Source organism: Xiphophorus hellerii, chromosome 23 (genome assembly GCF_003331165.1).
Source record: "Xiphophorus hellerii strain 12219 chromosome 23, Xiphophorus_hellerii-4.1, whole genome shotgun sequence".
Lineage (NCBI taxonomy): Eukaryota > Metazoa > Chordata > Actinopteri > Cyprinodontiformes > Poeciliidae > Xiphophorus > Xiphophorus hellerii.
The window spans coordinates 16,642,230-16,667,016 of NC_045694.1; the positions used below are offsets into that span (position 1 = coordinate 16,642,230).

At 40.3% G+C, this 24,787-nt stretch overlaps 4 protein-coding genes and 2 pseudogenes across 5 annotated transcripts in view; all 6 read right to left on the reverse strand.

Annotated features, from left to right (window-relative positions):
* The window catches only part of LOC116714991 (protocadherin gamma-A12-like), a 188,203-nt gene that overhangs the window by 64,326 nt on the left and 99,090 nt on the right, over nucleotides 1-24,787 (reverse strand). The gene's annotated exons all lie outside the window — the stretch shown is intronic.
* The window catches only part of LOC116714994 (protocadherin gamma-A5-like), a 125,364-nt gene that overhangs the window by 64,321 nt on the left and 36,256 nt on the right, over nucleotides 1-24,787 (reverse strand).
* On the reverse strand, nucleotides 1,651-4,558 carry LOC116714986 (protocadherin beta-16-like). Its single transcript, XM_032555804.1, has one exon. It carries the CDS (start codon nucleotides 4,072-4,074, stop codon nucleotides 1,651-1,653), a length of 2,424 nt encoding a protein of 807 aa, XP_032411695.1. The 5' UTR covers nucleotides 4,075-4,558.
* Nucleotides 5,604-8,692, reverse strand: LOC116714982 (protocadherin beta-16-like; annotated as a pseudogene).
* On the reverse strand, nucleotides 13,196-15,676 carry LOC116715009 (protocadherin beta-16-like; the record flags this gene model as incomplete). Its single annotated transcript, XM_032555824.1, has 1 exon — nucleotides 13,196-15,676. A coding segment is annotated over one exon (2,466 nt), but the record flags the coding sequence as incomplete, so codon positions are not given.
* Nucleotides 16,564-19,008, reverse strand: LOC116715010 (protocadherin beta-16-like; annotated as a pseudogene).

Genomic DNA, 24,787 nt, shown 5'->3' on the forward strand with positions numbered 1-24,787 from the left:
TCGGTCCAGCAAAAATACATCCGCTTATGTCAGTCAGATTTATTGAAGAAGAATATGGTTGAAAATTGGATTGGTTTGAATGAAGGATGGAAAAAACATGTTCCAGATTGATATATTCCTTTGACGATTGTTTCTTTCGGTGTGCTCCACTGAAAACCCCGATCTTACTGAGAAAAAGCATGGCGCTTTCCTTCTCTATAAACGCTATTTAAATAGCATTACGTTGATCAACAGCGGCCCAGAGAGTCCACACCACGCAACTGCACTACACGAGTAATAAAAAAAAATCTTTGCAACTCCCAATATGGTTAATGAGGAACATAACTTATGTTCCCTCTAATTTTTCATGTGTCTGGGCATACACACAGGCTCCCTGAGTACACTGAGGACCACTGTGAGCAACATCAGGTGTGCGCACTATGGCCACACACCAGTATTACACCTGTTATAAATCTGGGATCATAGAAAGTTACATGGCTTATTAAAAGAATCAGAATACAGCAGCAAATTCCATTAGTTTGCTTTTTATATAAGTGATTTGCCCCACTTAAAAATGAAAAAAACAAAAATATTGCTGTTCATGAGATGCATTTTATGTTATATATAAGAGTCCTGCTTTGGCCATGGTGAGAAATGAGACAATTTCACCTTTCACATATAACTTTTTGTTCACATTAAAACATTCACATTCTGCACAATGAAATGTGTGCTCTAGCTTGTGATAGTGTATCAATTCTTGTAACTCTTTGTCTTAAAATATTTCATTACACAGTTTTTTCAAGTCTGTCTTTCTCACTTCTCCAGTGGTTGTTCGCTCGAGGTAGTCCAACTTCCATTCAGTCCATTTTTCCCTCTGAAAACTTGCTTGCTACTTTGGCTTCGCTGCATGTTTTGCAGAGTAAACCTTTCTCACTCGAAAAAGAAAAAATCTCACCCTGTTTCACTACTTGTTCTTCTTTTTGCACAAGCTCCGACAGCCATTCCATCTTAAAAGAAGCGCGTTTCTGTTTTGCTTTGGCTTGACGAGTGGATGTCCCACTGCCCGTTCGCTTAGCCATGATAGGGTGGTAGCTTTAGCGTCTCTTAACTCCTCCGTACTTTTCCTACCTAGCAAATCTGCACGGTGCCACAGCGCAAGGCACGTACACACAATAGCATGCAATGATTGGCTACGTAGCGTAAGTGAGCTGCATCGTATCATTGGCTGGACACCTGTGACTCACCGAGTTAGATCGTTATACGTTATTGGTCCATAGATAAAACTGATTTCTGAGCTCAATGTACAGTTTATTTTGGATTTTATTTTATGAGCTGCATAGATTATTTTTGCGCTGAGAATGTGCGAGCAGTGCGCGATTGCGAAAAAGCGCAGCTTAGAGGGAACATTGAACATCAGTACTAAACAGTCAAAGTTGCCGTCTTCACAAAATAATTAAACAAAAAAAATATGAATAAACATGTGGAAAATAATTAAAACATTCAAAGATTATTGATCATGTTAAGAAAGAGAGAGGTTTAATAAAACATATGAAATAAATATGTTGCTAACCATGGTGCTGAAACCACATCGACTACAATAATAATAAAAAATTATTATTTTTATAATAATTATAAAAATATTGTTTAGTAAATATAAGTTGTATGGAGCTTTCAAACCTCTAGAGGAGAGTCAGGTTCATCCAGGATGTTCTTCTCACTTTGTATCCGCTGCATTGTCCCTGTAGTACTTGTGTCCATTATCAACATGTTTTGACTACCAGCTCTGCCAACCTTAATGTCACTTTTTCTAGAGTCAGTTGTTCTGCACACCTCGTAATTGTACACATGTGGCAGAGTTCCTGTTCCCAAAGTGTCTGAGTAACGAGGTGGATAATATGGAATCACAGGGAGGCTGGAGTGATACAGGATGTGAGACTGTCTCCATCTGTAGATCTTCACTGATATAATAACCACTAAACACGTGATGAAGAGGAAGGAAACCACAGCCAGAGCCAACACTAAGTAAAAAGTCAGGTTGTCATTGTATTCCTTATCGTGTGGAAATTCACTGAACTCCGACAACACTTCAGGGAAGCTGTCCGCCACCGCCACGTTAACAATGACTGTAGCTGAACGAGAGGGCTGCCCGTTGTCCTCCACTATGACAGTCAGTCTTTGTTTCACAGCATCTTTATCAGTCACCTGACGGATAGTTCTTATTTCTCCATTCTGTAAGCCCACTTCAAACAGCGCTCTGTCTGTGGCTTTCTGTAGTTTATAGGAGAGCCAGGCATTCTGTCCAGAGTCCACATCCACAGCCACCACTTTAGTCACCAGGTAGCCCACATCTGCTGAACGAGGAACCATTTCAGCCACCATGGAGCCACCAGTCTGGACTGGATACAGAACCTGGGGTGGATTATCGTTCTGATCCTGGATCAGGATTTTCACAGTCGCGTTACTGCTCAGTGGAGGAGAGCCTCCATCCTGCGCTTTAATGCAGAACTTGAAATCTTTGATCTGCTCGTAATCAAAAGAGCGAACTGCATGGATGACTCCTCTATCAGCACTAACAGATACGTATGAAGAGACTGGCACTCCGTTAACAGATGATTCCTCCAGTATGTACGACACACGAGCATTCTGGTTCCAGTCAGCGTCTCTAGCTTTTACTGTGGATATAGACACACCTGGTGTGTTGTTTTCTACAATGTAGGCCTCATAAGCGCTTCTCTCAAATACAGGTGCGTTGTCATTTACATCAGAGATCTGTAAGTTGAGAGTGACGCTGCTAGAGAGGGAGGGAACTCCTTCATCAGAGCAGGTCACTGTGATATTATACTCAGAGGCTGTCTCTCTGTCTAACTCACTGTCTGTCACCAAGCTATACAAATTACTGGATGTTGACATAATCGTAAACGGAGTATTTTTATTTATTGCACATCGGACTTTACCATTTTCTTCAGAATCAGGATCACTAACGCTCATTACAGCTACCACTGTGTTTGATTTCGAATTTTCTCCTATTGAAATAGATGTCGAAATAATTTTAATAATTGGACTGTTGTCATTAATATCACCTACATCAATAATTACCTTACAAGAGTCAGAAAGACCTCCCCTGTCCACCGCCTCTACATCGATTTCATATTTTTTGGTTTTCTCATAATTTATAGGCCCATTTAAAATTAGCTCACCATCTTCATTAATGTGGAATATTTCTAAAATCGATCTCACGCTATTTCCTATTACGTAGCTTACTTCTCCATTCGAGCCTTTGTCTGCATCGGAGGCACTCACTTTGGTGATTAGTGTTCCTTTGACTGAGTTCTCCTGGACTGTAGCTTTGTAAATGGGTTGTGTGAAAACAGGAGCATTATCATTTGCGTCTAACACTGTAATATGAATCTGCATAGTGCCAGACCGCTGCGGCTCTCCGCCATCTACTGCTGTTAGCAACAATGAAATAAATTCCTCTTTTTCCCTGTCGAGAGGTTTCTGTAAAATCATTTCAGCTCTTTTTCCACCGTCGGACTGACTGTGCACTTTAAGAATGAAATTATCACTTGGCTTCAAGGAATAGCTTTGGAGACCATTTAACGCGATGTCTGGGTCTATTGCTTTCTCTAGCATGAATTTGGAGCCCACGACTGCAGATTCGCTAATTTCAAACCTTCTTTCTTCCTTTTCAAATATTGGAGCATTGTCATTTTTATCAGTGATTTCTACGGTAACGGAAAATATTTCTATCGGGTTCTCTAACGCAATCTGCAAATGCAAAGCGCAAGGCGTTGTCTGAGCACAGAGAGCTTCGCGGTCTATTTTTTCTCTGATCGTAAGGAGCCCCCTCTCCTTGTTAAGCTGAATGTACTCTGCATTGTCTCCCATATGGATGCGAGCTTTACCAGCGTTCAAACGTTTAATATCCAGTCCTAAATCCTGAGCTATGTTACCGATCAACGACCCTTTGCTCATTTCCTCCGGAATGGAATAGCTGACCTGGCCGAGCACCAAATGCAAAGCGACGGCAGAAAAGACCAACAGTACTTGCCGTTTCATTGTTATATCGGGAGCATCGGTCCAGCAAAAATACATCCGCTTATGTCAGTCAGATTTATTGAAGAAGAATATGGTTGAAAATTGGATTGTTTTGAATGAAGGATGGAAAAAACATGTTCCAGATTGATATATTCCTTTGACGATTGTTTCTTTCGGTGTGCTCCACTGAAAAGCCCGATCTTACTGAGAAAAAGCATGGCGCTTTCCTTCTCTATAAACGCTATTTAAATAGCATTACGTTGATCAACAGCGGCCCAGAGAGTCCACACCACGCAACTGCACTACACGAGTAATAAAAAAAAATCTTTGCAACTCCCAATATGGTTAATGAGGAACATAAGCAATGTTCCCTCTAATTTTTCATGTGTCTGGGCATACACACAGGCTCCCTGAGTAAACTGAGGACCACTGTGAGCAACATCAGCTGTGCGCACTATGGCCACACACCAGTATTACACCTGTTATAAATCTGGGATCATAGAAAGTTACATGGCTTATTAAAAGAATCAGAATACAGCAGCAAATTCCATTAGTTTGCTTTTTATATAAGTGATTTGCCCCACTTAAAAATGAAAAAAACAAAAATATTGCTGTTCATGAGATGCATATTATGTTATATATAAGAGTCCTGCTTTGGCCATGGTGAGAAATGAGACAATTTCACCTTTCACATATAACTTTTTGTTCACATTAAAACATTCACATTCTGCACAATGAAATGTGTGCTCTAGCTTGTGATAGTGTATCAATTCTTGTAACTCTTTGTCTTAAAATATTTATTTACACAGTTTTTTCAAGTCTGTCTTTCTCACTTCTCCAGTGGTTGTTCGCTCGAGGTAGTCCAACTTCCATTCAGTCCATTTTTCCCTCTGAAAACTTGCTTGCTACTTTGGCTTCCCTGCATGTTTTGCAGAGTAAACCTTTCTCACTCGAAAAAGAAAAAATCTCACCCGGTTTCACTACTTGTTCTTCTTTTTGCACAAGCTCCGACAGCCATTCCATCTTAAAAGAAGCGCATTTCTGTTTTGCTTTGGCTTGATGAGTGGATGTCCCACTGCCCGTTCGCTTAGCCATGATAGGGTGGTAGCTTTAGCGTCTCTTAACTCCTCCGTACTTTTCCTACCTAGCAAATCTGCACGGTGCCACAGCGCAAGGCACGTACACACAATAGCATGCAATGATTGGCTACGTAGCGTAAGTGAGCTGCATCGTATCATTGGCTGGACACCTGTGACTCACCGAGTTAGATCGTTATACGTTATTGGTCCATAGTTAAAACTGATGTCTGAGCTCAATGTATAGTTTACGTTGGATTTTATTTTATGCGCTGCATAGATTTTATTGTGCGCTGAGAATGTGCGAGCAGTGCGCGATTGCGCAAAAGCGCAGCTTAGAGGGAACATTGAACATAAGTACTAAACAGTCAAAGTTGCCTTCTTCACAAAATAATTAAATAAAAAAATATGAATAACTATGTGGAAAATAATTAAAACATTCAAAGATTATTGATCATGTTAAGAAAGAGAGAGGTTTAATAAAATATGTATGTTGCTAACCATGGTGCTGAAACCACATCGACTACAATAATAATAAAAAACTGTTATTGTTTAGTAAATATAAGATGTATGGAGCATTCTAACCTCTAGAGGAGAGTCAGGTTCATCCAGGATGTTCTTCTCACTTTGTATCCGCTGCATTGTCCCTGTAGTACTTGGGTCCATTATCAACATGTTTTGACTACCAGCTTCTGCCAACCTTAATGTCACTTTTTCTGGAGTCAGTTGTCCTGCACACCTCGTAATTATACACATGTGGCAGAGTTCCTGTTCCCAAAGTGTCTGAGTAACGAGGTGGATAATATGGAATCACAGGGAGGCTGGAGTGATACAGGATGCGAGACTGTCTCCATCTGTAGATCTTCACTGATATAATAACCACTAAACACGTGATGAAGAGGAAGGAAACCACAGCCAGAGCCAACACTAAGTAAAAAGTCAGGTTGTCATTGTATTCCTTATCGTGTGGAAATTCACTGAACTCCGACAACACTTCAGGGAAGCTGTCCGCCACCGCCACGTTAACAATGACTGTAGCTGAACGAGAGGGCTGCCCGTTGTCCTCCACTATGACAGTCAGTCTTTGTTTCACAGCATCTTTATCAGTCACCTGACGGATAGTTCTTATTTCTCCATTCTGTAAGCCCACTTCAAACAGCGCTCTGTCTGTGGCTTTCTGTAGTTTATAGGAGAGCCAGGCATTCTGTCCAGAGTCCACATCCACAGCCACCACTTTAGTCACCAGGTAGCCCACATCTGCTGAACGAGGAACCATTTCAGCCACCATGGAGCCACCAGTCTGGACTGGATACAGAACCTGGGGTGGATTATCGTTCTGATCCTGGATCAGGATTTTCACAGTCACGTTGCTGCTCAGTGGAGGAGAGCCTCCATCCTGCGCTTTAATGCAGAACTGGAAATCTTTGATCTGCTCGTAGTCAAAAGAGACGAACTGCATGGATGACTCCTCTATCAGCACTAACAGATACGTATGAAGAGACTGGCACTCCGTTAACAGATGATTCCTCCAGTATGTACGACACACGAGCATTCTGGTTCCAGTCAGCGTCTCTAGCTTTTACTGTGGATATAGACACACCTGGTGTGTTGTTTTCTACAATGTAGGCCTCATATGAGCTTCTCTCAAATACAGGTGCGTTGTCATTTACATCAGAGATCTGTAAGGTGAGAGTGACGCTGCTAGAGAGGGAGGGAACTCCTTCATCAGAGCAGGTCACTGTGATATTATACTCAGAGGCTGTCTCTCTGTCTAACTCACTGTCTGTCACCAAGCTATACAAATTACTGGATGTTGACATAATCGTAAACGGAGTATTTTTATTTATTGCACATCGGACTTTACCATTTTCTTCTGAATCAGGATCACTAACGCTCATTACAGCTACCACTGTGTTTGATTTCGAATTTTCTCCTATGGAAATAGATGTCGAAATAATTTTAATAATTGGACTGTTGTCATTAATATCACCCTACATCAATAATTACCTTACAAGAGTCAGAAAGACCTCCCCTGTCCACCGCCTCTACATCAATTTCATATTTTTTGGTTTTCTCATAATTTATAGGCCCATTTAAAATTAGCTCACCATCTTCATTAATGTGGAATATTTCTAAAATCGATCTCACGCTATTTCCTATTACGTAGCTTACTTCTCCATTCGAGCCTTTGTCTGCATCGGAGGCACTCACTTTGGTGATTAGTGTTCCTTTGACTGAGTTCTCCTGGACTGTAGCTTTGTAAATGGGTTGTGTGAAAACAGGAGCATTATCATTTACGTCTAACACTGTAATATGAATCTGCATAGTGCCAGACCGCTGCGGCTCTCCGCCATCTACTGCTGTTAGCAACAATGAAATAAATTCCTCTTTTTCCCTGTCGAGAGGTTTCTGTAAAATCATTTCAGCTCTTTTTCCACCGTCGGACTGACTGTGCACTTTAAGAATAAAATTATCACTTGGCTTAAGTGAATAGCTTTGGAGACCATTTAACGCGATGTCTGGGTCTATTGCTTTCTCTAGCATGAATTTGGAGCCCACGACTGCAGATTCGCTAATTTCAAACCTTCTTTCTTCCTTTTCAAATATTGGAGCATTGTCATTTATATCAGTGATTTCTACGGTAACGGAAAATATTTCTATCGGGTTCTCTAACGCAATCTGCAAATGCAAAGCGCAAGGCGTTGTCTGAGCACAGAGAGCTTCGCGGTCTATTTTTTCTCTGATCGTAAGGAGCCCCCTCTCCTTGTTAAGCTGAATGTACTCTGCATTGTCTCCCATATGGATGCGAGCTTTACCAGCGTTCAAACGTTTAATATCCAGTCCTAAATCCTGAGCTATGTTACCGATCAACGACCCTTTGCTCATTTCCTCCGGAATGGAATAGCTGACCTGGCCGAGCACCAAATGCAAAGCGACGGCAGAAAAGACCAACAGTACTTGCCGTTTCATTGTTATATCGGGAGCATCGGTCCAGCAAAAATACATCCGCTTATGTCAGTCAGATTTATTGAAGAAGAATATGGTTGAAAATTGGATTGTTTTGAACGAAGGATGGAAAAAACATGTTCCAGATTGATATATTCCTTGACGATTGTTTCTTTCGGTGTGCTCCACTGAAAAGCCCGGTCTTACTGAGAAAAAGCATGGCGCTTTCCTTCTCTATAAACGCTATTTAAATAGCATTACGTTGATCAACAGCGGCCCAGAGAGTTCACATCACGCAACTGCAGTAAACGAAAAAATAAAAAAAATCTTTGCAACCCCCAATATGGTTAATGAGGAACATAAGCAATGTTTCCTCTAATTTTTCATGTGTCTGGGCATACACACAGGCTCCCTGAGTACACTGAGGACCACTGTGAGCAACATCAGCTGTGCGCACTATGGCCACACACCAGTATTACACCTGTTATAAATCTGGGATCATACAAAGTTACATGGCTTATTAAAAGAATCAGATTACAGCAGCAACTTCCATTAGTTTGCTTTTTATATAAGTGATTTGCCCCACTTAAAAATGAAAAAAACAAAAACATTGCTGTTCATGAGATGCATATTATGTTATATATAAGAGTCCTGCTTTGGCCATGGTGAGAAATGAGACAGTTTCACCTTTCAGACATAACTTTTTGTTCACATTAAAACATTCACACTCTGCACAATGAAATGTGTGCTCTAGCTTGTGATAGTGTATAAATTCTTGTAACTCTTTGTCTTAAAATATTTAATTACACAGTTTTTTCACGTCTGTCTTTCTCACTTCTCCAGTGGTTGTTCGCTCGAGGTAGTCCAACTTCCATTCAGTCCACATTTTTCCCTCTGAAAACTCGCTTGCTACTTTGGCTTCGCTGCATGTTTTGCAGAGTAAACCTTTCTCACTCGAAAAAGAAAAATTCTCACCCGGTTTCACTACTTGTTCTTCTTTTTGCACAAGCTCCGACAGCCATTCCATCTTAAAAGAAGCGCATTTCTGTTTTACTTTGGCTTGATGAGTGTATGTCCCACTGCCCGTTCGCTTAGCCATGATAGGGTTGTAGCTTTAGCGTCTCTTAACTCCGCCATACTTTGCCTACCTAGCAAATCTGCACGGTACCACAGCGCAAGGCACGTACACACAATAGCATGCAATGATTGGCTACGTAGCGTAAGTGAGCCGCATCGTATCATTGGCTGGACACCTGTGACTCACCGAGTTAGATCGTTATACGTTATTGGTCCATAGTTAAAACTGATGTCTGAGCTCAATGTATAGTTTACGTTGGATTTTATTTTATGCGCTGCATAGATTTTATTGTGCGCTGAGAATGTGCGAGCAGTGCGCGATTGCGCAAAAGCGCAGCTTAGAGGAAACATTGAACATTAGTACTAAACAGTCAAAGTTGCCTTCATCACAAAATAATTAAATAAAAAAATATGAATAACTATGTGGAAAATAATTAAAACATTCAAAGATTATTGATCATGTTAAGAAAGAGAGAGGTTTAATAAAATATATGAAATAAATATGTTGCTAACCATGGTGCTGAAACCACATCGACTACAATAATAATAAAAAAAAAAACAGTTATTGTTTAGTAAATATAAGATGTATGGAGCATTCTAACCTCTAGAGGAAAGTCAGGTTCATCCAGGAAGTTCTTCTCACTTTGTATCCGCTGCATTGTCCCTGTAGTACTTGGGTCCATTATCAACATGTTTTGACTACCAGTTCTGCCAACCTTAATGTCACTTTTTCTGGAGTCAGTCGTCCTGCACACCTCGTAATTGTACACGTGTGGCAGAGTTCCTGTTCCCAAAGTATCAGAGTAACGAGGTGGATAATATGGAATCACAGGGAGGCTGGAGTGATACAGGATGCGAGACTGTCTCCATCTGTAGATCTTCACTGATATAATAACCACTAAACACGTGATGAAGAGGAAGGAAACCACAGCCAGAGCCAACACTAAGTAAAAAGTCAGGTTGTCATTGTATTCCTTATCGTGTGGAAAGTCACTGAACTCCGACAACACTTCAGGGAAGCTGTCCGCCACCACCACGTTAACAATGACTGTAGCTGAACGAGAGGGCTGCCCGTTGTCCTCCACTATGACAGTCAGTCTTTGTTTCACAGCATCTTTATCAGTCACCTGACGGATAGTTCTTATTTCTCCATTCTGTAAGCCCACTTCAAACAGCGCTCTGTCTGTGGCTTTCTGTAGTTTATAGGAGAGCCAGGCATTCTGTCCAGAGTCCACATCCACAGCCACCACTTTAGTCACCAGGTAGCCCACATCTGCTGAACGAGGAACCATTTCAGCCACCATGGAGCCACCAGTCTGGACTGGGTACAGAACCTGAGGTGGATTATCGTTCTGATCCTGGATCAGGATTTTTATAGTGACGTTGCTGCTCAGCGGAGGAGAGCCTCCATCTTGCGCTTTGACACTGAACTGGAAATCTTTGATCTGCTCATAGTCAAAAGAGCGAACTGCATGGATGACTCCACTATCAGCACTGACAGATACGTATGAAGAGACTGGAACTCCGTTAACAGAGGATTCCTCCAGTATGTACGACACACGAGAATTCTGGTTCCAGTCAGCGTCTGTAGCTTTTACTGTGAATACAGAGACACCTGGTGTGTTGTTTTCAACAATGTAGGCCTCATATGAGCTCCTCTCAAAGACAGGTGCGTTGTCATTCACATCAGAGATCTGTAATGTAAGAGTGATGCTACTGGAGAGGGAGGGTACTCCTTCATCAGAGCAGGTCACTCTGATATTATACCCAGAATCCCTTTCTCGGTCTAATTCGCCGTCTGTCACTAAACTGTAGAAATTACTTGATGTAAATTTAATATTAAAAGGCACGTTTTCATTTATAACACAGGTAACCTTACCGTTATTTTCAGAGTCTGGGTCATCAACACTCATTAAAGCTATGACTGTGTTCAGTGCTGAACTTTCAGGTACTGAGTCTGAAGTGGATATCATATTAATAGTTGGGCTATTGTCGTTCACATCACTTACATCAATTATTATTTTACTCGAATCAGAGAGTCCACCTTGATCGATCGCTTCTATGTCGAGGTTAAATATTTTTTCTTTTTCATAGTCGATTGGTCCGTCCAGTATGACGTCACCATTACGAGTAATGCGAAACAATTTTGAGACTGGGTCCATGCTATTTCCTACAACATACGTCACGTTTCCATTTTGTCCGCTGTCCGCATCAGAGGCAGTCACCTTAATAACGAGCGTTCCCTTTTCTGAGTTTTCAGTGATGGCTGCTTTGTAGATAGCTTGACTAAAAACTGGCGCGTTGTCATTTACATCTAGAACTGTAACGTGAATCTGCATCGTCCCCGTCATTTGCGGTTCTCCTCCATCCTCCGCTGTCAGAATTAAAGATACATGCTCTTGTTTCTCGCGATCTAGAGGCTTCTGTAAAATCATCTCTACCTTTTTGCTTCCGTCAGACTGAGGGTGCGATTTAAGAATAAAATTATCTATAGGTTTAAGCGTGTATCTCTGCAAACCATTTATTCCAATATCAGGATCAATCGCTTTCTCTAGCATAAACTTTGAGCCGACAGCTGCCGACTCGCTTATTTCAAAAATCCTCTCCTCTTTTTGGAAAACGGGAGCATTATCATTAATGTCAGTAATTTCAACTGTTACAGGGAATAACTCCAGTGGATTCTCCAAAGTGATTTGAAAATGTAAAGCGCAGGGTGTCGTCTGTCTGCAGAGGGCTTCGCGGTCTATTTTTTCTTTTATGAGGAGAACTCCTCTTTCTTTGTTCAGCTCGATGAACTGAGCACTGTCGCCGATGTAAAGACGAGCTTTTCCGGACTTCACACGTTTCAGATCTAAACCTAAATCCTGTACAATGTTTCCGACCAAGGAGCCTCTTGCCATTTCCTCGGGAATTGAGTAGCTGACATGACCGATCACATAGTCGAAGCAGAGGACGGAGATCACCAGTACTTGCCGTATCATTGTTCTTTTTTTTGTCTCCGCTGTCACTGGAAAGCTGCCGAACTCTGGTCGTTTAAAATGTAAATCCGGTCAGACACACAAAGTATTCAAAAATATTGAACATAATCCAAGGCGTGGTAAGGAAAATTCCACTTTAAAATGTCCAGAGAAGAACGTGAACCCCAGCGTGTGCGATGTGTTTCTGACGGCTCCACAGTAATATGGTGAGAACGATGTCTTGGTGAATGTGTTATGAAAGCTAGTCTAAACCTCAACACACTGGGCAACAGCGGCCCGATGAGTACAAATGGTGAAAGTACAGAGAAGACCATAATAGTGCGACAAAAAAAAAACAACAACAACACACACATACGGTTAAGAGAAAGACTGAGAAAAATATTACAATTATTTCAACTGAAACCACTTTAAATCTAATATTTAAAATAGGAAGGCATACAAATTGATCATAAAACAAAACTAAAAATAAATTAATTAATTAAGAAGAGACGAGGTTTATTAAAAGGAAGGAAGAAAGACTGGCGCAAGAAAAGGGCACTTTCTAAAGCCAGAGTCCATTTGCCACTGTCCGGGGTGCTGAAGTACACTCAGTTATTCACTCGCCACTCGTCATATATTGACGCATCGGACGGTCCGTCCTCGTCACATATTAACGCGCAGAGCACCCCTTTCGCGTCATTATGTGACGCGAGGGGTTTTACCCTATGCCATACCGTAATTTTTGCCCTAAACTTAACCAAATTGTCAGGGTTTGGAAGGTTCGGCAGCGGTTGCGAGAACCCTTCCCGTTAATAATCCACGTAAAACATGTGACCTACCCAAATCGTCAACATGTGACGCTGAAGGACCCTGCCCAAGTCGTCAATATATGACGAGTCGGGAGTGAGAATGTGTTGGTAATTCGATTGAGCAAAGCCTGACACATTTCAAATCAAAAAAGTCAAACGAGGTTAATAAAAAAACTCAGCAAAAACAAAATTTTGATTAATATGAAAATTGGAGAGATAATGTGAAATCAAAATTACACAAGAAAAGCACGGGTATGTTTTTTTTTTTTAAATTTATATAAATATCACACGAAAAAGTGATGCCCACAATCAATAAATTGATTAAACATCAGGATGGTGGTCTAACCTCAATAGGAGAGTCGAGTTCATCCAGGATGTTCTTCTCATTCTGTATCCGCTGCATCGTCCCTGTAGAACTTGGATCCATTATCAACATATTCTGACTACCAGCTCTTCCTAACTTATTGTCACTTTTTCTGGAGTCAGTCGTCCTGCACACCTCGTAATTATACACGTGTGGCAGAGTTCCTGTTCCCAAAGTGTCTGAGTAACGAGGTGGATAATATGGAATCACAGGGAGGCTGGAGTGATACAGGATGCGAGACTGTCTCCATCTGTAGATCTTCACTGATATAATAACCACTAAACACGTGATGAAGAGAAAGGAAACCACAGCCAGAGCCAACACTAAGTAAAAAGTCAGGTTGTCATTGTATTCCTTATCGTGTGGAAATTCACTGAACTCCGACAACACTTCAGGGAAGCTGTCCGCCACCGCCACGTTAACAATGACTGTAGCTGAACGAGAGGGCTGCCCGTTGTCCTCCACTATGACAGTCAGTCTTTGTTTCACAGCATCTTTATCAGTCACCTGACGGATAGTTCTTATTTCTCCATTCTGTAAGCCCACTTCAAACAGCGCTCTGTCTGTGGCTTTCTGTAGTTTATAGGAGAGCCAGGCATTCTGTCCAGAGTCCACATCCACAGCCACCACTTTAGTCACCAGGTAGCCCACATCTGCTGAACGAGGAACCATTTCAGCCACCATGGAGCCACCAGTCTGGACTGGATACAGAACCTGGGGTGGGTTATCGTTCTGATCCTGGATCAGGATTTTCACAGTCACATTGCTGCTCAGTGGAGGAGAGCCTCCATCCTGCGCTTTAATGCAGAACTGGAAATCTTTGATCTGCTCATAGTCAAAAGAGCGAACTGCATGGATGACTCCACTATCAGCACTAACAGACACATAAGAGGAGACTGGCACCCCGTTAACAGAGGAGTCCATCAGAATGTAAGAAACACGAGCATTCTGGTTCCAATCAGCGTCTCTAGCTTTTATTGTAAATATAGAGAGACCTGGTGTGTTGTTTTCTACAATGTAGGCCTCATATGAGCTTCTCTCAAATACAGGTGCGTTGTCATTTACATCAGAGATCTGTAAGGTGAGAGTCACGCTGCTGGAGAGGGAGGGAACTCCTCCATCAGAGCAGGTCACTGTGACATTAAATTGGGCGGTTTCTTCTCTATCTAAAGCTACGCCTGTTTCTAGACTATAAAATCCGTTCTTTGAGTCCTTTATTTTGAAAGGAATCTCGTCATTAATTTTACAGTGGACCTCGCCATTTCTTTCGGAATCAGGATCATTTACGCTGAGCATGGCAATCACAGTATTCTCAGGCGCGTTTTCTAAAACAGATGCTGATTTTGAGAGTATTTTTAACTGGGGACTGTTGTCATTAATGTCAATCACATCAATAATAATCTTACTGGAATCAGAAAGCCCTCCGTTATCTGTCGCCTCGACGTCTATTTGTAAGACCTTCGCCTTTTCATAATCTATTTCTCCTGTCAAAATAACCTCCCCGGATTTTCTATCGATTTGGAAGAGCTCGGATAATCGTTGCTTGCTATTTGTAATTGTGTATGAAACCTGCCCGTTTAACCCTTCGTCTTTGTCTGAAGCTCTAACGGCAATAACACTTGTACCACGGGGAGAATTTTCCACTAATGTCGTCTTGTAGACGGATTTAGTGAAAACTGGTGCATTGTCGTTTACGTCTAACACATTAACAGTTATCTGCATTGTACCAGACATTCGCGGCTCTCCGCCGTCCACAGCAGTCAGTAGTAAAGATATTTCTCTCTCTTTCTCTCGATCTAGAGGCTTCTGCAAAATCATTTCTACCTTTTTACTCCCATCCGCTTGACTCTCTAGTTTAAGAGCAAAATTGGTTGTTGGTTCAAGCAAATAGCTTTGAAGTCCGTTCACGCCAATGTCAGCATCCAAAGCTTTTTCCAAGACAAATTTAGACCCAATAAAGGCCGACTCGCTGATTTCAAAACGTTTCGTAGTCGACGCAAAACTGGGCACATTATCGTTAATGTCGGTAATCTCTACAGTTATTCGAAATAGCTCCATCGGATTTTCCAATATCATCTGTAAATGCAAAGCACAGGGAGTCATGTCTCCACACAATGCCTCTCTGTCGATTCTCTCTTTGATAAGGAGGACACCCCTGTCTCTGCTTAGCTCGATGTATTCTCCACTGTCCCCCGAATAAAGGTGAGCATTGCCCGACTTCAGCCTTTTTAATTCTAAACCTAAATCCTGAGCAATGTTACAGACTAATGAACCTTTCACCATTTCCTCAGGAATAGAATAGCTGACCTGCCCCGAAACCACGTCCACGCAGAAAACGCAGAAGAATAGCAGCACTTCTCTCTCATTGCGTAGCCGGGATATTCCGAATCGAAATCCAGATGGAAAAAGGCGGAAAACGTCAAAAGTGTATTAAATATCCGTCCAAAAATGATGAGGAGTTTTAAGCATGAGGGAGAATAGATCCGTCCAACCAACTGCAGGCGTTTCAGGGTCTTTTTATTGTCTAAGAGATCACATGTAAAGGGGAGGAATATTTACAAGTCCTATCTAAGACTGCCACATACTGGCCAATAGCGGCGATTCCGTTAAATGCTTTGAAAAAGAAAAGATAGCAAGACGAGCAGAATGACTAATATTGCTCAATAAGCACTGAAATAAATAAATAAAAATTAAAAATGAAAATAAAAACTATAATAAAAAACTATATAATAATAATAATAATAATAATTATTATTATTAATATAAATAATATACATATATTATTAATAGATAATATTAATAATATATTATATATTAATATATAATACATATATATATTAATAATCATATATAATATTATATATAATATATAAGTCAATATTATATAATATAATATAATAATAATAATAATAATAATAATAATAATAATAATAATAATAATAATATTATTGTTATTATTTCACTGTAAATAATGCATCTCTTCATAAGAACTAGTGTCATTCACCCTTTATTATGATATAGTCATTATTATTGATTTACTGTTGATATCACTTTTTACTGATTCAACCAAATGAAAAAAAAATGTATTACTAATATGATACATGTATAGTTCACTAATTATTTTCCATTAACTGTGAGAATTAATAATCTTTGCTTTTATTGTTAAAATAAATAACAGAAACACAGAACCCGAGAGAAAAAACATTGTACAATATAGAGAGACAGTGGTAGAATTTTCAAAAAATAACACAAGAACCATATTTAAAGAGGTAAAAAAAACCATCAAAATCAGAAGTATAATATTTTGAGTATTAAAAAAAATGTAGTATTCATCATCTATATTGATGTCTAACCTCTAGTGGAGAGTCAGGTTCATCAAGGATGCTCGTCTCACTGTGGATCCGTTGCATCGTCCCTGTGGAACTGGGGTCCATTATCAACAGGTTTTGATTGACAAGCTTTGCCAAACTTATTGTCACTTTTTCTGGAGTCAGTCGTCCTGCACACCTCGTAATTGTACACGTGTGGCAGAGTTCCTGTTCCCAAAGTGTCTGAGTAACGAGGTGGATAATATGGAATCACAGGGAGGCTGGAGTGATACAGGATGCGAGACTGTCTCCATCTGTAGATCTTCACTGATATAATAACCACTAAACACGTGATGAAGAGGAAGGAAACCACAGCCAGAGCCAACACTAAGTAAAAAGTCAGGTTGTCATTGTATTCCTTATCATGTGGAAAGTCACTGAACTCCGACAACACTTCAGGGAAGCTGTCCGCCACCGCCACGTTAACAATGACTGTAGCTGAACGAGAGGGCTGCCCGTTGTCCTCCACTATGACAGTCAGTCTTTGTTTCACAGCATCTTTATCAGTCACCTGACGGATAGTTCTTATTTCTCCATTCTGTAAGCCCACTTCAAACAGCGCTCTGTCTGTGGCTTTCTGTAGTTTATAGGAGAGCCAGGCATTCTGTCCAGAGTCCACATCCACAGCCACCACTTTAGTCACCAGGTAGCCCACATCTGCTGAACGAGGAACCATTTCAGCCACCATGGAGCCACCAGTCTGGACTGGATACAAGACCTGAGGCGGATTATCGTTCTGATCCTGGATTATCATTTTCACAGTCACATTGCTGCTCATTGGAGGAGAGCCTCCATCTTGCTGCTTTAATGCAGAACTGGAAATCTTTGATCTGCTCGTAGTCAAAAGATCGCACTGCATGGATGACTCCACTATCAGCACTAACAGATACATATGAGGAGACTGGCACTCCGTTAACAGAGGAGTCCATCAGAATGTAAGAAACACGAGCATTCTGGTTCCAGTCAGCATCTGCAGCTTTTACTGTGAATATAGACACACCTGGTGTGTTGTTTTCTACAATATAGGCCTCATAATGAGCTTCCTCTCAAAGACAGGTGCGTTGTCATTCACGTCAGAGATCTGTAAGGTGAGAGTGACGCTAGCTGGAGAGGGAGGGAACTCCTTCATCAGAGCAGGTCACTGTGATATCATAATTGGGAGAAACTTCTCTATCTAAAGCTACTTCCTGTAACTAATCTATAAAACCCATTTAAAGTCGTCTGTATTTTAAAGGGAACATCATCCTGTATATAACACCCAACTTTTCCGCTACTCTCTGAGTCTGGATCACTTGTACTTAACATTGCAATTACAGTATTTTTTGGTGCAGTCCTCCATTAGATTATCTGTCTTTGAGGCAATATTTATTTGGGGGAAATTGTCATTTTCATCGATAACATCAACTATTAATTTTGTGGAATCTGACAAACCACCACTATCAACCACCTCAATATCCATTTGATAAATGGCTGACTTTTCATAATCTATTTCACCAGACAGTGTAATTTCACCAGTTTTAGGGTTAATATTAAACATATCAGTCAAATGATGTTTGCCTGGAGATATGAGATAGGACAATTCCTGATTTGATCCAATATCTTTATCGGACGCTTTTACAGTGGTTACACTGACGCCTTTTGGGGAATTTTCTGATATTTTAGCTCTGTACAGTGGTTTGTCAAATATCGGAGCATTGTCATTTGCATCTAAAACAGTGACGAATATCTGCATTGTCCCTGACATCTGCGGCTCTCCGCCATCTGTAGCTGTCAGCAGCAGTGTCATAGATTCCTGCTCTTCTCTGTCTAGCGGCTTCTGTAAAACCATCTCAACCTTTTTGCTTCCATCTGCTTGATTTTGTAGCTTTTAAAACGAAGTTATCAGTCGGAGAAAGTGTATATTCCTGCAGTCCATTCATCCCAATGTCAGAATCCATCGCTTTCTCTAATATAAATTTCGAGCCTATGGCTGCAGACTCGCTGATTTCAAAGCGCTTTTCCGCGCGTGTGAAACTAGGTGAGTTGTCATTTATGTCGGTAATCTCGACTGTGACGCGAAACAATTCCATAGGATTTTCTAAAATAAGCTGAAAATGCAAAGCACAAGGCGTCGTCTCCCCGCACAAAGCCTCTCTGTCTATCTGCTCTTGAACAACGAGGACTCCCCTCTCTTTATTTAGACGAATATATTCCATACTACCCCCTGTATATACACGAGCGTTACCTAATTTCAGCCTTTTCAAATCCAAACCCAAATCGTGAGCTATGTTTCCTAACACCGAACCTTTGGGCATTTCCTCGGGAATGATGTAACTGACCTGTCCAAGCGCGTAGCTCACACAGAGCACGGAAAGAAAGGAAAGTACTTGCCGTTTCATTGTTCTGTCAAACCTGGATCCTGTCTAAAAAAAAACACACACAAAAAACACCGATCTTTCTAAAAGAGTCCATGCAAAGAAAGGATAATAGTCGTTCCACTCTGCAAATTAAACAGAAAATGCGCATTCATAAGCAAAAATCTCTCCTTCCTAGAGATTTTAGCGAACGTGAACTGCTCGTGTCGTCTATTAAAACGCTAGGGAAACGAAGGAGTAATGCAACACAAGGAGACGAGGAGGAGAAAGAGAGAGAGACACTATAAAAATACAACCTTTCAAACAGCGACCCTTAGAGTTGAAAATATTAATTGCAGAAATGAGACGCAGACAACTTTCTTTTTCAGAGTCCGATTAAACAAAATGATACTCAAAATCAGCTTGACTGAATCATTTTTAAAATTTTAATATTTGTTTTATATTTTGTTGCAGAGACAACCCACACTGCAAACTATGTCACTGCAGAAGGCATCTGTAAGCACTAGATTGATGTATTAAAAAAGTTACACAATGAAGCATCATTCCTCTATCCAGGGTACTGAACAACAAAACGTGATACATTTGAAAAGGAGAAAAGTCAAACAAAACCTCTTGCCCTTAATGGTCCGTAATCAAAGCTGTAGATGATGAAATACATTGGGAATAACAAGCAACTTAAAAGTTTCTAACCTCTATAGGAGAGTCGGGCTCATCCAGGATGTTCTTCTCACTCTGTATCCGCTGCATCGTCCCTGCAGTACTGGAGTCCATTATCAACAAGTTGGGATTACCAGCTCCACCGAATTTACTATCACTTTTTCTTGAGTCAGTCGTCCTGCACACCTCGTAATTGTACACGTGTGGCAGAGTTCCTGTTCCCAGAGTGTCTGAGTAACGAGGTGGATAATATGGAATCACAGGGAGGCTGGAATGATACAGGATGCGAGACTGTCTCCATCTGTAGATCTTCACTGATATAATAACCACTAAACACGTGATGAAGAGGAAGGAAACCACAGCCAGAGCCAACACTAAGTAAAAAGTCAGGTTGTCATTGTATTCCTTATCATGTGGAAAGTCACTGAACTCCGACAACACTTCAGGGAAGCTGTCCGCCACCGCCACGTTAACAATGACTGTAGCTGAACGAGAGGGCTGCCCGTTGTCCTCCACTATGACAGTCAGTCTTTGTTTCACAGCATCTTTATCAGTCACCTGACGGATAGTTCTTATTTCTCCATTCTGTAAGCCCACTTCAAACAGCGCTCTGTCTGTGGCTTTCTGTAGTTTATAGGAGAGCCAGGCATTCTGTCCAGAGTCCACATCCACAGCCACCACTTTAGTCACCAGGTAGCCCACATCTGCTGAACGAGGAACCATTTCAGCCACCATGGAGCCACCAGTCTGAACTGGATACAGAACCTGAGGTGGATTATCATTCTGGTCCTGGATGAGGATTTTCACAGTCACATTGCTGCTGAGAGGAGGAGAGCCTCCATCCTGCGCTTTGACGCAGAACTTGAAGTCTTTGATCTGCTCGTAATCAAAAGAGCGAACTGCATGGATGACTCCACTATCAGCACTAACAGATACGTATGAAGAGACTGGCACTCCGTTAACAGAGGATTCCTCCAGGATATAAGAAACACGAGCATTCTGGTTCCAGTCAGCATCTGTAGCTTTAACTGTGAATATAGACACACCTGGTGTGTTGTTTTCTACAATGTAGGCCTCATATGTGCTCCTCTCAAACACAGGCGTGTTATCATTCACATCAGAGATCTGTAATGTAAGAGTGACGCTGCTGGAGAGGGAGGGAACTCCTTCATCAGAGCAGGTCACTGTAATAACATACTCTGAGTGATTTTCTCTGTCTAATTCGCTGTCTGTCACCAAACTATAGAAATTATTTGCTAATGATTTTAAACTGAAAGGCAGATTCTCATCAATGTAGCACTTTACGTTTCCGTTTTGTTCCGAGTCTTTGTCTTCGATGTTTATCATTGTGACAACTGTATTTAGGTTCGCGTCCTCTGAAATAATGGTTGACTTCGACATTATATGTATTTCTGGTACATTATCATTTGTGTCTTGTATGTCAATAATAATTTTGCAAGAATCCGTGAGTCCTCCTTCATCAGTAGCAAGTAAATCTATTTGATAACTCCTCGACTCTTCAAAATCTGTCTTTCCGATTAAAGTTACCTCGCCGTTTTCCTGGTTCACCTTAAATGTTTTTCTCACATCATCTAATGTGTTTCTAATTGAATATCTTATTTTACTGTTAGAACCCTCGTCTGCATCTGAAGCTGTAACTGCAGTGACAATTGTTCCCTGAGGAGAATTTTCAATAACGCTAGCCTTATATAACTGTTGTGTAAAAACTGGAGCATTATCATTAATGTCTAGCACTGTAATAACAACCAGCATCGTACCTGACATCTGAGGCTCTCCTCCATCTACAGCTGTTAGCACCAGATTGATCTTTTCCTGTTTTTCTCTGTCTAAAGGCTTCTGTAACACCATCTCCAAGTTTTTATTGCCATCAGGATTATTGTGAAGCTTTAAAGCAAAATTCTGTGTTGGCTTTAAAGTGTAGCTTTTGAGGTCATTAATTCCAACATCAAGATCGACAGCTCTCTCCAGAGCAAATTTAGCTCCAGTAACAGCCGATTCACTTATCCTGAAATCAATTTCATCCTTTTCAAATTTCGGCGCATTGTCATTTATATCTGTTACTTGGACGGTGACGCTATAAAATTCCATCGGATTTTCCAAAATAATCTGGAACTGCAGAGCGCACGGCGTCGTCTTTTTACAGAGCGCCTCTCTGTCAATTTTTTCTTTAACAAGGAGGACCCCTGTTTCTCTGTTGAGCTCGAAATACGCGTCGCTGTCTCGAGTAAAAATCCGTGCTTTACCCGAAGTTAGACGTTTAATTTGCAGACCTAAATCATGAGCCAAGTTCCCGATCAAAGATCCTTTGGCCATTTCCTCCGGTACAGTGTAGGACACCTGCCCGAGCACAAAGGCGAGGGAGAGGACGAATATGAACAGCGCTACTTGCCTCGTCATTGTTCTGTCCGAGTAATATTCCATTGAGAAAGCCTGATGGTAATACTCTTGGCGATGATGTTGATGTAAATTCAGCTCATAACCATTGTTTCAAAACCAGCAACATTCACGCAGCAACGATGATCCGAAAACGGTCTCAAAAACTCTAAAAGGCTTTAGCGATCCTTTCACGTCGTGTTCTTGCTTCATTATGTCGACGGTGCGGAGGAGAAGCTGCCACAAACCCACTGTTTGTTAGACACTGTGGTCGACAGCGGCCCTAAGAGTTCAAATGGAAAAACTACACAGATATAAAATAAGATGCGTCTGGCAAAGAAGAAGCAATAATAATAATAATAATAATAATACTTATTATTATTATTATTATTATTATTATTATTATTAATATAATTATATAATAATAATAAAAATATTATTATTAATTAATAATAATTAATATTATTATTAATAATAATAATGATATTATTATTATTATTATTATGATATAATTATATGTCCTAATACTCACACCCTATTTTATTATATTATTACAGAAATTATTTTCATAATTAATTTTTTTATCATTATAACACTACTATCTTATTACTAATCTTCAAGAATATAATATTATTATTATTATTATTATTATTACTACTATTATATTATGTTATATATTATAACATAATATATTATGTTATATTATTATTATAACATAATATATTATTATTATAATAAAATATAATATAATATAATATAATTATTATTATCATTATTATTATTATTATTATTATTATTATTATTATTATTATTATTATTATTACAGCAGAAAAACCTTAAAATAATCCAAACCGGTGCATTTCAAGTCGCAGAATGCTTTAAGTCATTAATACAACAATATCCTTAGACAACAGAGCAGGTTTTATAAAGAAAAAAAAAGAACTAAAAAGGAAATGCATATTAAAGGATCTGATAACTCAAAATGATAGTAAACACGTGTATGTGGTTTAATGAGACATGGAATCAAGCCCCAATCCTTGAGAGGTGACGTAACGCAACTTTTACATGCTTATTTACATCAACATACCATAATGCAAATATTAGATCTTAAACAAAAATGAAAAAGTATCTGCCTGCTTCCGTAGTAGCTGACCCATATAAATTACTGTGTGTTGAATCGGGGACACATCTAAATATTGCAGGACAAAAACCTTCGAAGATGGTTTCGCTGTCCATTGTGCTGAAATGACCGAGTCCACAATACTAATACATAATGCAGTCAAGCACGACCATGCATTGCCACTAGCAAACTAAAACAAAAGTTCACCATTTTGAGGAAAAAATTTAATTTTTCAAGACTAATCACTCATATTAAACGAACTAAAGATATAACAAGACAACTTTTTCCTTAAAGGTTATGGGATAAAAAATATATTAGTCAAGAAATATTTTTATCTGGATTTATGTGCTACAAAAATAATCACATTTTGTCAAATACCCCATAGCTTTATGCATACAAGTCAAAAACAAAACTATATAGTAAAATAGTAACTAGCGTTAAATCATTTAGTGCTTTAACAGAGCCATAAGAACCTAAAGCTCTTCACACGAGATTCAGTCATAGGAACCAACAAATGCTCAACAAAAAATGCAAACAGACAATTTTAAATTTAAATATTTCAACTTTAAAAAAGCAGGTGCAATGAGTAAAACAGCTATGAAGTTTCCTGGTTCTCTTAGAAATACACACAATGTCTCTATGCTAGAATTCAAAATAGGTAAAACAGCATAGAAAGAGTTAGAGCCTTCTAACCTCTAGAGGAGAGTCGGGTTCATCCAGGATGCTCTTCTCATTTTGTATCCGCTGCATCGTCCCTGTAGAACTGGGATCCATTAGCAACACATTCTGACTACCAGCTGCACCAAATTTAGTGTCGCTTTTTCTTGAGTCAGTTGTCCTGCACACCTCGTAATTATACATATGTGGCAGAGTTCCTGTTCCCAAAGTATCAGAGTAACGAGGTGGATAATATGGAATCACAGGGAGGCTGGAGTGATACAGGATGCGAGACTGTCTCCATCTGTAGATCTTCACTGATATAATAACCACTAAACACGTGATGAAGAGGAAGGAAACCACAGCCAGAGCCAACACTAAGTAAAAAGTCAGGTTGTCATTGTATTCCTTATCGTGTGGAAAGTCACTGAACTCCGACAACACTTCAGGGAAGCTGTCCGCCACCGCCACATTAACAATGACTGTAGCTGAACGAGAGGGCTGCCCGTTGTCCTCCACTATGACAGTCAGTCTTTGTTTCACAGCATCTTTATCAGTCACCTGACGGATAGTTCTTATTTCTCCATTCTGTAAGCCCACTTCAAACAGCGCTCTGTCTGTGGCTTTCTGTAGTTTATAGGAGAGCCAGGCATTCTGTCCAGAGTCCACATCCACAGCCACCACTTTAGTCACCAGGTAGCCCACATCTGCTGAACGAGGAACCATTTCAGCCACCATGGAGCCACCAGTCTGGACTGGGTACAGAACTTGAGGAGGATTATCGTTCTGATCCTGGATCAGGATTTTCATAGTCACGTTACTGCTGAGTGGAGGAGAGCCTCCATCCTGCGCTTTAACGCAGAACTTGAAATCTTTGATCTGCTCGTAATCAAATGAACGAACTGCATGAATGACTCCACTATCAGCACTTACGGAAACATATGAGGAGACTGGCACTCCGTTAACAGAGGATTCCTCCAGGATGTAAGAA